The 14,545-nt window shown below is 38.7% G+C and overlaps 1 protein-coding gene across 3 annotated transcripts in view; it reads left to right on the top strand.

Moving 5' to 3' along the window:
- Positions 1–61: 61 nt before the first annotated feature.
- TFB2M (transcription factor B2, mitochondrial) overlaps positions 62–14,545 on the top strand; it is a 17,238-nt gene continuing 2,754 nt past the window's right edge. The window contains exons 1-6 of one of the 3 annotated variants that reach the window (XM_025877605.2): positions 62–516; positions 1,348–1,436; positions 5,945–6,098; positions 6,407–6,555; positions 9,630–9,719; positions 11,927–11,989. In XM_025877605.2, the coding sequence (XP_025733390.1) occupies positions 204–516; positions 1,348–1,436; positions 5,945–6,098; positions 6,407–6,555; positions 9,630–9,719; positions 11,927–11,989 (858 nt within the window). In that variant the 5' untranslated portion in view covers positions 62–203. The remainder of the gene's footprint in view (positions 517–1,347; positions 1,437–5,944; positions 6,099–6,406; positions 6,556–9,629; positions 9,720–11,926; positions 11,990–14,545) is intronic. The other 2 variants (XM_073899891.1, XM_025877606.2) reach the window with 2 other exon arrangements.

Genomic DNA, 14,545 nt, shown 5'->3' on the forward strand with positions numbered 1-14,545 from the left:
CCACTCACAGTCCCCGGGCGGCTCCCCCGGACGGAAACGGAAGTGAGGGAAATGGCAAGAAGAAGAGACCGTTCGCATGCGCAGTTTGGTGTCTAGTACTGCCCGGCCTAGTCGGCTGGTAGGAGGATGTTACACGTGGAGTTCTCTGTACGGAGCTCGCTGACGCTCTCCGGCGACGCTGGGACAGACCTTAGAGGCTGAAGATGTCGGTCCCGGTGGCGGGGCTCCCGCCGCGGCTAGCGCTCTCAGCCTTTGCCGGCGCTGGTCGCTTTTGCGTATTGGGTTCGGGAGCGGCGAGGTGGAGGGGCGTCCGCGCCGGGCACCGCCGAGGTTTGTCTGATCTCCACCTGCAGCTGGTGCCTAGTCAGGGTTTCAGAGACTCGCCCTCTTGGTTGCCCAAGTACCGCTCAGAGCCCAAGAGTTACGTAACCAGTCCGAAACTGGCCACGACCTTGGTGCAGATCCTGAAGAAAGAACGGAAAAACCCTGATCAGCTCTTCCTGGAGTGCAATCCAGGTGAGTCCGCCGGGGACTGCCTTTCCTTGGACGTTCATCGCTCGTGCGGACTTCCCTCGACCGCCCCTGGGGGGCCGTTTAAGACATGGCCCCAAGAAGCAACTTGGATGGTCGGTCTCAATCATGACCTGCAGCAGTTTGCACGTCATACAGCATTTGATAAAACATGCTCCTAGATTTTACTTTCTCCTCAAAATACTTGCAAGCTCCCCCCCGCCAAAAAAAAACCTTTTATCTTTTACATATGCCTTCTAGAGACCATAGCAGGATACCTAGAACATAAGACTTATAGACTTTCTGAAAAATACTTTTTTTTGGTAAAGATTTTTTTTAATTTTTTAATTAAGCTCTGTATCCAACGCGGGGCTTGCACTTACGACCCGGAGATCAAGAGTCGCATGCTCCACCGAGTGAGCCATCCAGGTGCCCCTGAAAAAATACTTTTTTAAAGGAGCTCTGCCTGTCATGAGTCAGTTCTGTTTGGGTTTGACAGTATCTTTTCCTGGTTAAAGTATTTGAGTAGTCCATGAATAAGTGGAATGCTAAAGGCAACTTTGTTTTTCCTGAGACATAGTAAAACATTATGATCAAGAGCTCAGGCTTTGGCTTTGACAGAATGGATTCAAAGCCAAGCAGCACCACTTACCAGTTGTGATATTGGAGTCAAATGATTTTATCCAATTCCCAGTTTTCCTATGTGTAAATGAGGACTGTAATCTACCTTGGGGATGTTGTGAGGATCAAAATTAGATAATAAATGTGAAACATCTACTCTAGTCGATATTGAGAGAAGTTGTTTTGCAAATAAACTTTTCCTTCTGTTAACACTAGGTCCTGGAATCCTGACTCAAGCATTACTTGAAAGCAAGGCCAAAGTGATTGCCCTTGAAAGTAACAGAACTTTTCTTCCACATTTGGAGGTATACTTTTAGTTTCTGAAACTAATTTATTGTTCAGAGAGCTATCTTTGAGTCTTTAGGGAAGTGAAATTGAAGTACACAATTTATATAGAATCACTTTGGAGGGCCTTGCTTGCTGTTACAATAACAATATATTGTTAACCCCCATGACTAGAGCATAGGAGGTATCAATGCTTGTTGAATGACTGAAAGACTGGAGTTCTCAGACTTATTCTCTGATTCTAGCTCTGCTGCAGACTAGTTGGGTGACTTTGAACCGTGTGTAACTGGCATCTCGAGGCTTGTTTCCTTATCTCTAGTAGGGTATCCTGTGCCTCTGCTTTCTGTGAACTTAGAATCTAGGTTAACAGGACTATGTTAACTCTGGATTTGGGGTTTCAGAGGCAAGATAGGTTTGGTATAGTCAGATATAATTGCAGGTAGTGAAAGCATTATCCAAATGGGTTTTTCAGTGAATTCTGCTGCTTGTCTGGCAGACAGGTTTATGTAACAGTGAAGTGGAAATTCCTTGTCTCACCGCCAGCCTCTTTCCTTCTCTTTCCCCTCCCTTCTGAGTCTCTAGATTCAGTTTAGGAAATTTATACTTCTCTGAGCCAAATTCTTGAAACCATGTATAATGGTATTATTTAAAAGTGCAGGACAACAAGGACGCCTGGGTGGCTCAGTTGTTAAGCGTCTGCCTTCGGCTCAGGTCATGATCCCAGGATCCTGGGATCCAGCCCCGCATCGGGCTCTCCGCTCCGCGGGAAGCCTGCTTCTCCCTCTCCCACTCTCCCTGCTCATGTTCCCTCTCTCACTGTGTCTCTCTCTGTCAAATAAATAAATAAAATCTTTAAAAAAAAAAGTGCAGGACTACAAAAAATTACAAAAATGTCCACTAAATCCAGTTGTTTATTTTTTAAATAAAACTATGCATGTTAGGTGGTGGTTATCCTACAACTGACAGCTTTGAAAAGAATTCAAGGGTTTTTTTTGTTTTGCTTTTTAAGATTTTATTCATTTGAGAGAGAGAGAGAGCACAAACAGAGGGGGAGAGAGAAGCAGAGCCGAGCAAGGACCCGGATGCACGACTCAATCCCAGGACCCTGAGGTCATGGCCTGAGCCTAAGGCAGGTGCTTAACCGCCTGAGCCACCCAGGCGCCCCGAGAATTGAAGGTTTTAGCCAGGTTATTTAATTGATGCTGAATCTGCTGGAATCCCAAAAAACATGAAGAGAAAAGAACACAAAATTGTTGAAAGATCATGGAGTGTGATTTAGTCACCATAACCATCTAATTTCAGTTTCACCGTAGGAATTGGAAACAAGATAGCTTTTATTTTGATCTTTTAAAAAAAGGATTACTTTTTTTTTTTTTTGAGAGGGAGGAGGAGAGAAAGAGCATCTTCACCAGGCTCCACGCCTAGCTTGTAGCCTGACCCAGGGCTCGATCTCAGGACTCTGAGATCATGACCTGAGCTGAAATCAAGAGTTGGACACTCAACTGACTAAGCCACACAAGTGCCCCAAGGCCTACTTTTGAAGGTTAATCTGCATGTTCACAAAACAATTGAAAACATTAAAATATCTATTGAGTTTCTTATCCAATAACACAGTAGTTGCTTTTTTGTAAGATCAAGATACATGTTAATTTGAAATCCATGATTCCATGAAAAATGGAGTGTTAGGGGCTAGAAAGTTCACGACACGCAGAACTTTCCTGTAAGAAATATAGGAATATTCATCGTAAATGTTTCTGACACTACAGTGTAAACACAAAATCCATCTCTGATCAAATCCAATCTTTGGTTAGAACTAAGTTTGTGTTCCAGTTCTAACTCCCCATCCCCACTCCCCTCAGCACTAACTTGAGCTCAGCCCTCAGTAGGTATTTACTCTTATTAATCATCATTATGACAGAGGGGAAAGCCATTCAAATAAGGTTTTATGTGAATTCATCTATTTGCCAGAATAAAAGAGAAGTAACCATTTAAATAGAAGTTTTGTGGGCACCTGGGTGGCTCAGTTAAGTGTCCAACTCGGTTTCGGCTCAGATCATGATCTCAGGGTCATGGGATCAAGCCCTGAGTAGGGCTCCTCGCTCATCAGGGAGTCGACTTGAAGATTCTCTCTCCATTTGCCCCCCGCCCCCGCTTGTGTGCATGTTTGCAAACGCACTCTCTCTCTCTAAATAAATCTTAAAAAAAAAAAGAAATAAAATAATTAGAAGTTTTACAGTGGCCCTAAATCACAGCTTTAAAGTGGTGCTCTCAGCAGACAATGCTTCTAGCCACCCAGAGTTTGCTCCTAAAAACTGAAAAGATTTTCAAGGATGATGCTTGACTCAGAATTTTTGTCTAACGTTAGAACTCCCACCCTCTCAAATAAAATTCCTGGGACTCCACATTAACAGTGTTTCAAGCAGGAACAGTTAGTTTGCCTATCTGGATGTGCTAGAGGTACAGTTTTTAAATTGTGTTCTATAATAATAAATCATGATATATTCCTTTTGAAAATGAGAACTACTGTTGCAGAAAGCTATACATGTTCAGTTGAAGAGCTCTCAGCTTTTGTGGCAAGTGGTGTGGTATTTCAGCAGAGATAGAACAGTCTTTTCAAGTCACGCTGAATTTCAGCCCTAGCTATCACTACCTTTAGGGCCCTTGAGCAATTAATTTAATGTTTGACTTTTCTCATATGTAAAATAGAGACATTAATGCCCCACTTGTAAAGGATCTTGTTGCAATTTCTTTTTATTTTAAGGATTTTATTTATTTTAGAGAGAGAGCAAGGGTGGTGGGGGAGGGGCAGAAGGAGAGAGAGAATCACAAGCAGACTCCCCGCCGAGCGTGGAGCCCAATGTGGGGCTCAATCTGATGACCCTGAGATCATGACCTGAGCCATAATCAAGAGTTGGTTGCTTAACCAACTGTGCCACCCAGGTGCCCCTCTTGTTGCAATTTAAATACGATGAAATGTGCTTCCTGTTTTTGAATCCTAAATGAAATCAAGTTTTTAAATGTGATTTCACTATTATTGTAGAACTAAATTATTCTGGAGTTCTGGTTGTTGTATCATTATTACCATTATTGCATGGTACGTGACAGATGCAAAAACAAAAACGTACTTTCAAAATACTAGTGGAACCAAATCTTAATGTATACATTCCTATCAAACCAAAATTCAATAGTTTTTCTTAGTTACAAAGATTAAAATATAACTCTTGAGTAACTTCTGAGGTTATTTTATTGCTATACATACAGAACACTTTGTAAGATTTCAAGATAATCTGTTTTTAAGATAAGCATCAAATAAGTGTTCTTTTTCTCTGTCATAACACCACAGTCTGATTTTCTTCTTTACATATTTGGCTTATTCTCAGCTTTTTGTGAGACTGGAGTTACTCCATCCTCAGGCGTAGTCTTCTGTGCTTCTCCCTAGGGGGTCTCATCTGTACCCCTGGCTTTAATAACCTTCAACAAGCAAAATTCTCACCAATTTATATCTTTGGCCTGGACCGCTCCACTGACCTCCCTATTCAGGTCTACAACTTCCTACCTGGTGTCTCCACGTGGTTCACCTAATAGACATCTCAAACTTAACAGGACCAAAAGTGTATGATTTCTACCCTAGTCTGTTCCTTCCCGAGTCTTTTTCAAGGGTCCCCACGAAAATGATCATTAGAATTTACTAGATTTATAAATAAAATAATATTTATAGGTTGAAATAAAAACTTATGAAAAATTAGGGTTTTTATTTTGTAACTTTAAATTGCAAATTCTTGAAACCTTGATACATACCAATAGAATTTTCTGTGCGTGAGAATCTCAAAATGTATATCAAGTCCCTTGACCTCTTCTGTTTGGTTTTTTTTTTTGTAACTTCTAATGAAGTTTATGGAGTCTGTAGCTACGCCTTCCTCTCGCTGCTAAGGTGTCCCGTGCTACAACAGAGCCAGCACATCAGGGCAGTGAAAAGACGGAGGTATATCGGACCTCTTCTGGCAGACAAGGAGCTTTCCTTCCGTAGTTGCTTCTGTCTTTAGAAAATGTAAATGAAAAATCAAGGGGAAAATAGAAAGTGACGTACACGATAACTGTAGCCAAGTTCATTTGGTGAAGGGCTAATTAGACTCTTCTAGTAAAAACAGTACTGTCTGCCTTTCCCTTTAATATTTTTATCGTTTTTCTCTATGAAGCATCTGGCCATGACCAGCAGACAGTTGCCGCTCTGTACCCGGGCCCAGGTGCGGTCTCCAGGCGGCCGCCACTAAGCAGTCAGATAGTGTGAGGACACTTTGAACAGCTGAAACCATTGAGTTAAAGTAGAGAAAGTGAATGGATAAGTGAGAATTTGTTGAAGGTTTTTTGGTTTGGGGGCTTTTTCTTAGTAATACTGTAGTTTCATTGCTTTTCAGGCATTAATGACTCTTAACTGTTAAATTTTGGTAAATTTTTTGAAGTAGATCTTTGGGTACAAAGTCTCCCTAACACTGACAGTTTTAAACATGTTATCTCTGTCTCTCTTCAGTCCCTGCGCAAAAAGGTGAATGGAAAACTAGAAGTGGTCTACTGTGACTTCTTTAAAATGGATCCTAGAAATTTTGGAATGGTAAAACCTCCCATTATGATTTCAGAAACGCTTTTTCGGCATCTGGGAATAGAAGCGGTTCCTTGGTCAGAAGGTAATTTTTGTCATTCACTGCAGCAAATAGCTTCTGATTTGCCAGCTTTCTCTAGCAGGACACCTTGTCTGCTGAAGAGATCCGCATCCTGTCTAGATGAGAGTTTGTGGGCGGGACTGTGGCTTTCTCCTCACATAGACAGAATCCGAGCAGCTCCACGGAGGCCAAGCGCCCTTCGAGGAGAGATGCCAAGGCTTCGTTTTAATTGACTTAATGCAGGTTGTTAACTTAGTTTGACTCAATAAAATATGATCTTAGGAAAAAATTTTAACAACTTATTCGAATATTTTTGCTTGTATTCCTAACAGATACCCCATTAAGAGTAGTTGGAATCTTCCCAGCAAAAAATGAGAAAAAGATACTTTGGAAGCTTTTATATGACCTATATTCTTCTACTTCTGTATATAGTTATGGGCGAGTGGAACTAAATATGTTTATTACTGAAAGGGAATACGAGGTAGGTTATTAACAGGTACCCAATTAGTGTTTGTTTTGCAAGAGTTTTGTGATCTTTCTCTGCATGGTCTTAATCTGTTTGACTTTAATTTGAGCTCATGACATTGAGGGTATTAAGATGGTTTTTTAATTTCTGTAGAGTAATCTTTAGATTCAATTTTTTTTTAAGGTTTTTTTTTTTGTGGTTAAATATCCATGTGACAGGGACCCCTGGGTGGCTCAGTCGTTAAGCGTCTGCCTTCGGCTCAGGTCATGATCCCAGGGTCCTGGGATCGGGTCCCACATCGGGCTCCTTGCTCAGTGAGGAACCTGCTTCTCGCTCTCCCTCTACTGCTCCCCCTGCTTGTGCTCTCTCTCTCTCTCTCTCTCTGACAAATAAATAAAAAACTTAAAAAAAAAATAAATAAATATCCATGTGACATATTTACCATTTTAACTGTTTTTCAGTGTTCAGTTCAGTGGCATTAAGTATATTCACATTGTGGTACAACTGTTAACCACCATCTATCTCTTCTCAGCACATTTTTATCATTCCATACGAAGTAAGCATTACTTCCCATCTTCCCCTTCCGCTGAGCCTCTGGTAAACATTGTCCTACTTTCTGTCTCAGTGAATTTGACTATTATAAGTACTTCATCATAGGTGGAATCATAGAATATTGCACTTTGTGTTTGACTGAGTTCACTTAGCATAATACCTTTATGGTTCATCCAAATCGTAGCATGTGTCAGAATTCCATTTTCTTTTAAGGCTGAAAAATATACATTGTATGCATATATATATGTATATATTTTATACACAAACACATAGATATATACCCCCACCACCTTTTCTTTATCCATTCATCTGTCAACAGACATTTGAGTTGCTTCCACTTTTCGTTACTGTGAATGATGCTGCCGTGAGCTTTGGTGTGCAAATATCTTTTCCAGTCCGGCTTTGAGTACCTTTGGCTGTATACCCAGAAGTGGAATTGCTGGATCATATGGCAATACTATTTTTTTTTAAGATTTTATTTATTTATTTGAGAAAGAGAGGGAGAGAGAGAGAGAGAGAGAGAGCACAAGCAGGGAGCAAGGGGGAGAGCGAATCTTTTAAACTTTAAAGTTAAAAAAAATTATTTATTTGAGAGAGAGGGAGCACAGAGCAAGAGGGAGAAGCAGAACCCTGCTGAGAGGGAGCCCAACTTGGGGCTCAGTCACAGGACCCTGAAATCATGACCTGAGCTGAAAGTAGATGCTTAACCCCATAAGCCACCCAGGCACCCCAATACTATTTTTAATTTTTTTCAAGGACCCACCCTACTGTTTTCCGTAGTGTCTGTACCATTTTATATTCCCACCAGCAATGCACAAGAGTTCCAGTTTCTCCATGTTCTCTCCAACATCATTTTGTCATACACATGAGGATCTGTTTCTGGGCTCTCTCTTTTATTATTAGGCTATTCAGTGACTCTTGCAATTCCATATGAATTTTAGGATGGGTTTTTCTAGTTCTGTGACAAAACATTGTTGGGATTTTGGTATGGATTGTGTTGACTCTGTAGATCACTTTGGGTAATATTGACATCTTAACATTGGTCAGTCTTCCAATCTGTGAACGCTGGTTGTTTTTTCCATTTGTTTTTAATTTTTCGTCAGTGTTTTGTAGTTTTCAGTGTACAAGTCTTTCTCCTCCTTGGTTAAATTGATTCCTAAGTATTTTACTCTTTTGGATGCTATTTCAAATGGAGTTGTTTCCTTAATTTTGCTTTTCAGATTATTCATTATTAGTATATAGAAATGTGATTGACTTTTGTGTGTTGATTTTTATATCCTGCAACTTTGCTGAATTCATGTATTACTTCTAATAGGAATATTTGGGGTTTTTAGACTCTACTCTCTGACATTTTAGTTCTTTATAGTGTCTTGAGAGTGATGTTTCTTTTCTGCTCAGAATGCTTCACATTATTAATCTTCTAATCCATTGTAACACGAGATGCTTACTTGTATGTAAGAGTTATGGGTTAGCATAGTGGAGCAAGAAATGAAAGGGTGGTTTACTCACTAAGACTCAGTACAGGGCGCCTGGGTGGCTCAGTTGGTTAAGCGACTGCCTTCGGCTCAGGTCATGATCCTGGAGTCCCAGGATCGAGTCCCACATCGGGCTCCCTGCTCAGCAGGGAGTCTGCTTCTCCCTCCGACCCTCTTCCCTCTCGTGCTGTCTATCTCTCATTCTCTCTCTCACAAATAAATAAATAAAATCTTAAAAAAAAAAAAAAAAAAAAGACTCAGTACAGACATAGTGGCTATCCATGGAAAGCGTAGGGACTCAGAACCTTGAGGCTGTACATACATTATATCATGAAAGGGTGAAAGAAGAGAAACAGGAAATGCTTCGTCAGGTTTTTTCTTGCTACTGGGGAAATGTTCTAGTGCTTCTTTTACCATGGACCTTTTCATGTGTGGTTTCCTTTGCGTAGTGCTCTCATTCACTGAGGAAACTGCTCATCCTTCAAGTGTCAGCCTGAACAATTCTTGACTCAAAATTTATTAGTCCACCTGATACATACTTCTAACACACACTTGTCCTTCTCCAAAGTAATTATACATTTTTTTTTAAAAGATTTTATTTATTTGAGAGAGAGAGAATGAGAGATAGAGAGCACGAGAGGGAAGAGGGTCAGAGGGAGAAGCAGACTCCCCGCCAAGCAGGAAGCCCGATGTGGGACCCGATCCCGGGACTCCAGGACCATGACCTGAGCCGAAGGCAGTGGCTCAACCAACTGAGCCACCCAGGCGCCCCAGTAATTATACATTTTTGTTTCATTTTTTTCTTTAATGAGATTTTGCCCTGATAGGGTTTTGGCTAAAGGAAATCAATCTCACATATATTATATTTTAAGTGTACAGGACAATTATTTCAATATGAAAGTTTAAAAAGATTTCTCTTTGAAATGATTACGGATAAGATTTTGTGATTCTAATTTTTTTTTAATTTCTAAATACTATTAAGATATTACTTTTAAGATTCAGAACTTTATTTCAATTGTTTATAGTTATATAAACATATAACTTGTATTTTCCTTTTACTAGAAACTGGTGGCAACTCCCAAAAATCCACACTTGTATCAAGCGTTAAGTGTGCTCTGGCAAGTAGCTTGTAAGATTAAGCTTCTGCATGTGGTGAGTAAAATCGTTCTAATTGCAACAGAGAACTTCATTTTTATTTTTTTATTATTTATTTTTTAAAATTTTATTTAAATTCAGTTAATTAAGTTATAGTGTATTATTAGTGTCAGAGGTAGAGTTCAGTGATTCATCAGTTATATGAAACACCCAGTGCTCATTACATGTCCTCCTTCATGCCCATCACCAGTTACCCTGTCCCGCCAGCGTCTGAACTTCATTGTTTTTAAAGAGGCTACATTTTTGTGACCAGTAAATGGAGAAAAATGAAAATTTAATTTATTATTTTTCCCAGCTGTTGCAGATAATAGAGCAAGGTAACTGTGCTTATGTTTTTGTCACAAATGTTTATATTTTTCTCTGATTATAAAAATAATGTATACTCATTATAAAAATGTGAGACATAAGAAAGAAAAAAGAAAAGGGGCACCTGGGTGGCTCAGTCATTAAGCGGCTGCCTTCAGCTCAGGTCATGGTCCCAGGGTCCTGGGATCGAGTCCTGCATCGGGCTCCCTGCTCGGCAGGGAGCCTGCTTCTTCCTCTCCCTCTGCCTGCCTCTCTGCCTACTTGTGCTCTCTATCTCTTTGTCAAATGAATAAATAAAGTCTTTAAAAAAAAGAAAAAAGAAAAGAATTTTAAAAACTCGCATCACTACAGTTCCACCACCCAGAGGTCACTATTAACATTTGTGACCTATTTGTAGTCTTTTATTTTTCCAGTATTTTGTGCTTTTTCCTTTAAATAGTAGAGATTATATTTTTTTGTATCTTATTTTTTTCACTTAATAGCTGATAGTGATGTTTTTTTCTCTCATCACTAGACATTTTTCTTGTATTTAATGGTCAGTTAAAACCTCACTATAGAGCATTCCCCTTTCTAGTTCATTTCCTTAGGCAAGATTAGAGTCGTCTAATAGAAATACAATGTGAGCCACACATGTAGTTTTACATGTAACGCTACATTTAGTAGCAACACTTATAAAAAAGTAAAAAATAGGTAAAACTAATGTTAATATATTTTATTTAACCTCGTCTCAAAAATATTATCATGTCAGTATGTAATCAGTATTTTACAGTTAGTTATTACATAATTTGGATTTTTTTTTACCTACAGGGCCTTTGAAGTCCAGTGTATATTTTACACTTAACAACACATCTCGGTTCAGACTAGATACATTTCAGGTGTCAATAGCCACATATGACTAGTGGCCACTGTATTCATAGCAAAGGGCCAAAGTGAAGGAAAAACTGGTAAACACTATTTCTTTCATACAGTAACTTGGCCTTTCTCTTTTTTGTTGGATGTATGTTTACGTATGTGATGGACCCTTGTTCTTCTAATGATATGTTTCATTTTTAAATGGGCCGTGTGTATCTCCATGTAGTCCCTTCAGTGTTGTTGTCCAGGAGCACATTAAGCCCCTCAGTGTGCATACTTAGTTGTTAGAACGTTACCCATTTGATTTTAGCTTTTGTTCCAGTTCTGTGTTTTTTTCCTCCAATGCATGAGGTTCTTAGACTGGCTCTCCGTTCCTTGTCTTTAGTGTAGTATCTGTCATGCTTTTATTGTTTTTCTGTATTCCCAAAAATCTTTTCACATTGGTGTTCACAGCACTGACGCTGCACCGTGTGCTGTGACATTGGTATTGCAGTTCTTGGTGTCCCTAAGTCCTTTCTTACCTCAGTGATCTCGCATTCTGTTGGCTTTTTATCTGGGCCTCCTCTCCTCATGGCTGTCAGCTAGTTTCTTCATAAAGGCCTCCGGGGCACTTTAGCTTTCTGAAGAGTCTTCTCTTTTTTTGTTCTGCAGTATTTATTTTCAAAGGCCTTGTGTTGACTTTTGCCATTCATTAATGTCAGTGTTTATCTGATGGGCCCTAACCTGACTGTGACTTAATATGGAAATCTTAGCTGTTAAACCAGCTTAAGGACCTATTTGCATTAATTATATTAAGGATGATACTCTATCTAAATAAGTAAGAGAATTAGCAATGTCAGGATAGACCTTTGATTCTCCTCTTTAAAAAAAAAACAAGGTGAAAGAGGGAAGTTTATGATTTAACTATCCCATGTTTTTCTTAAGTCCAGTTAGAATGGTGACTTGGATTTAATTCATTCTGTTATTTAAAGGCAGTAATAATTTGGGGCACTTTGACTAAAGAGAACTAAAAGAAATGTTTCTGGTTTTGTTTACCTTCCCTCAAGGAGCCTTGGTCCTCATTTGGTGTATACGGCCAAAGCGGGAGACAGGAAAAGCTGAAGAATAAGGTCAGAATGAATGCCCTTCTCTTTTTCTTTCCAAATGGAACAGCCTGTTTTCTTTAAGATTATCTGAAATTCTGTATTTATTTAAATGTTTAATTTTGGAATATTTGGAAATGTTCTTTAAACATATCTTACTGCTTTTAATAAATTAAAATTATTTTGGAAGAGAGTTGTAATTTTCAGCTGATTATATGGTGGATACTAGTTAGTGTAGTAATAGGCTTAAACAGAATTTGACTTCCATCTCTATCTCTTGCAATGAAGAAACATCCCAAATTTGGAAAATACAATCATCTCAGTGTTCATCTAATTTGATAAACTAAAGACACGATTTTAAAAGTTGGAAATCTGTTGTGTTACTATTTATAATGATTGAGTTCATCAGCAGGTATGTCTTATTTCTTACCCAGAGGGTGGGGCTTTTGTTTGTTTTTTCCCCTTTTTATAGAACCAAAGTGATGATGTTATAAAGTGATCTTCCATTTACTTTATATTAGGGGGACTTGTGGCAAAATTGGAATAAAGTAGCTGAATTTTTAAAAACAATCCAAAGTTTGACTTCAGGATGAAATGCTAATGATGTGGATCAGTTCAGCCTGAAGGTCCCATTTACCTACTTACTTTGGGTTTTTTCTCACTCTTGCCACTAAAAGAAAAAAAGAAAATGATCAGTTTAGAAACGGCCTGACTTTTCTTCAATCATCATTGTGATCATTGAGATTTTAGCTCTGTATCACTCTTCATAAGCATATTTTTGTAGCCTCACAAAATAGAATCAGATTAATTTATTTTATCTTGAGACCATTGGGAACTTATCCAAATGTCCCCAAAGTGAATAGTCCTGTATATAAGACACTATCATTTTTTCAAATGAGCAAAAGCTAAAAAATGTTTCTTTGGCCAACTTAAATATATAAACTTTAGGGATGAAAAGGAGATAACCAGATGTCATGTTTCATGAGAGAATTGTATTCAAATATTCCACCTGTATCTCTGATATCAGCATGTCTGTAATTGCTACAGAGGCACATTGAGACATTTGACAGTTTTTTAGAGCACATTAATCTGATTTCCATCCAAGTTGTTTGATATTTTCCTCTTTTTTGGAAGCCATATTTTTATCACTGGAACTTTTTTTCTAAGCTACAAATAGCCATCCAGTAACAGCAGGAAAGTTTTTTCTTCCCTATTTATCAAGTAAGTCTGTATCTGTAACTACAAAACTATCTACCAGTTTCCTTTTTTATTTTAATTTATTTTTAAGTAACCAGGGTTACCCAACCTGGGGCTTGAACTTACAACCTGGAAGAATTGCATGCTCTACCAACTGAGCCAGCCAGGTACCCCCTACCAGCTTCCTTTTTTAAAGTCACTTTCAAAAGTCTTATTAACAACAATATATAACACTTTGAGTTATGAGGTTATCTCCCGCTCTGATTAATAATTACTAGGGGCGCCTGGGTGGCTCAGTTGGCTAAGCGACTGCCTTCGGCTCAGGTCATGATCCTGGAGTCCTGGGATTGAATCCCATATCGGGCTCCCTGCTCAGCAGGGAGTTTGCTTCTCCCTCTGACCCTCTTCCCTCTTGTGCTCTCTGTCTCTCATTCTCTCTCTCTCACATAAATAAAATCTTTAAAAAAAAAATAATTACTAAATATTTTTTGAATTTCATTGCCTCCTTTTTTTTGACTAATTCCTTCAACTGCAGGCATCCAAAACTAAAAACTAGAATTGATTGAAAGTTTCTTTTTCAGACCATAGGTCTTCCACAAAGAGTATATATACTCAAACGTGTATATTTTTGTGTATGTACATATATGTGTATATGTGTGTATATATAGTTAGATAAGTAAATAAGGGATCACTACCTAATATATGAAATTTCCAAAGGACTTAAACATAAGGCCTCTGTGCTTCCCGAGGGAAAATTTCAGAGGAAAAAAAATCTTAACCTTACATTAAGGCATGTACTTCAAAAAAAAATCCGAATATTGTGTACTAGAGCGGATTGGCCAACTTTTTCAGTAAAGGGCCAAGCAGCACGTGTTTTATGCTTTGCAGACCGCATAATAGTCTCTCCTAGTCTTTGTTTTTGCTTGCTTTCTTTATTTTTTAAACAGTCCTTTACAAAGGTAAAAACCATTTTTAGATCCAGACTATACAAAAACAAGCAGGCTGTGGACCATAGTTTGTAACCCCATATTTTTTTAAATATCCAAGGGAAAATTATAAGTCAATAATGCTTTTTTATCCTTAGGATCTGGTGTTGTGTCTCAAATATAGAAGAAACTTAGTACATGTTAGTGTCCTGTTTAGGATTTGATTTTACCCTGCTTCAAAGTTAATAAGCTGTTACTCTTTCATGGATACTGCCCAAAGATAGACTCCTGGGTCAGAAGAAGGATTTTATCTGCCCCCACGTCCCATAGGGTAATGTGATGTTCCTCAGTTGACGGTGTATATGTTGGGGCTTGCACTGCAGCTTAGAAACATAGAGCTGGGGTAATCCACTCCTTTTTTTTTTTTTTTTTTAAAATTTTTTTTTTTTTTTTTTGAGAG

Source organism: Callorhinus ursinus, unplaced genomic scaffold (assembly GCF_003265705.2).
Source record: "Callorhinus ursinus isolate GAN/ISIS: 27379988/994484 unplaced genomic scaffold, GSC_fseal_2.0 scaffold13, whole genome shotgun sequence".
NCBI lineage: Eukaryota > Metazoa > Chordata > Mammalia > Carnivora > Otariidae > Callorhinus > Callorhinus ursinus.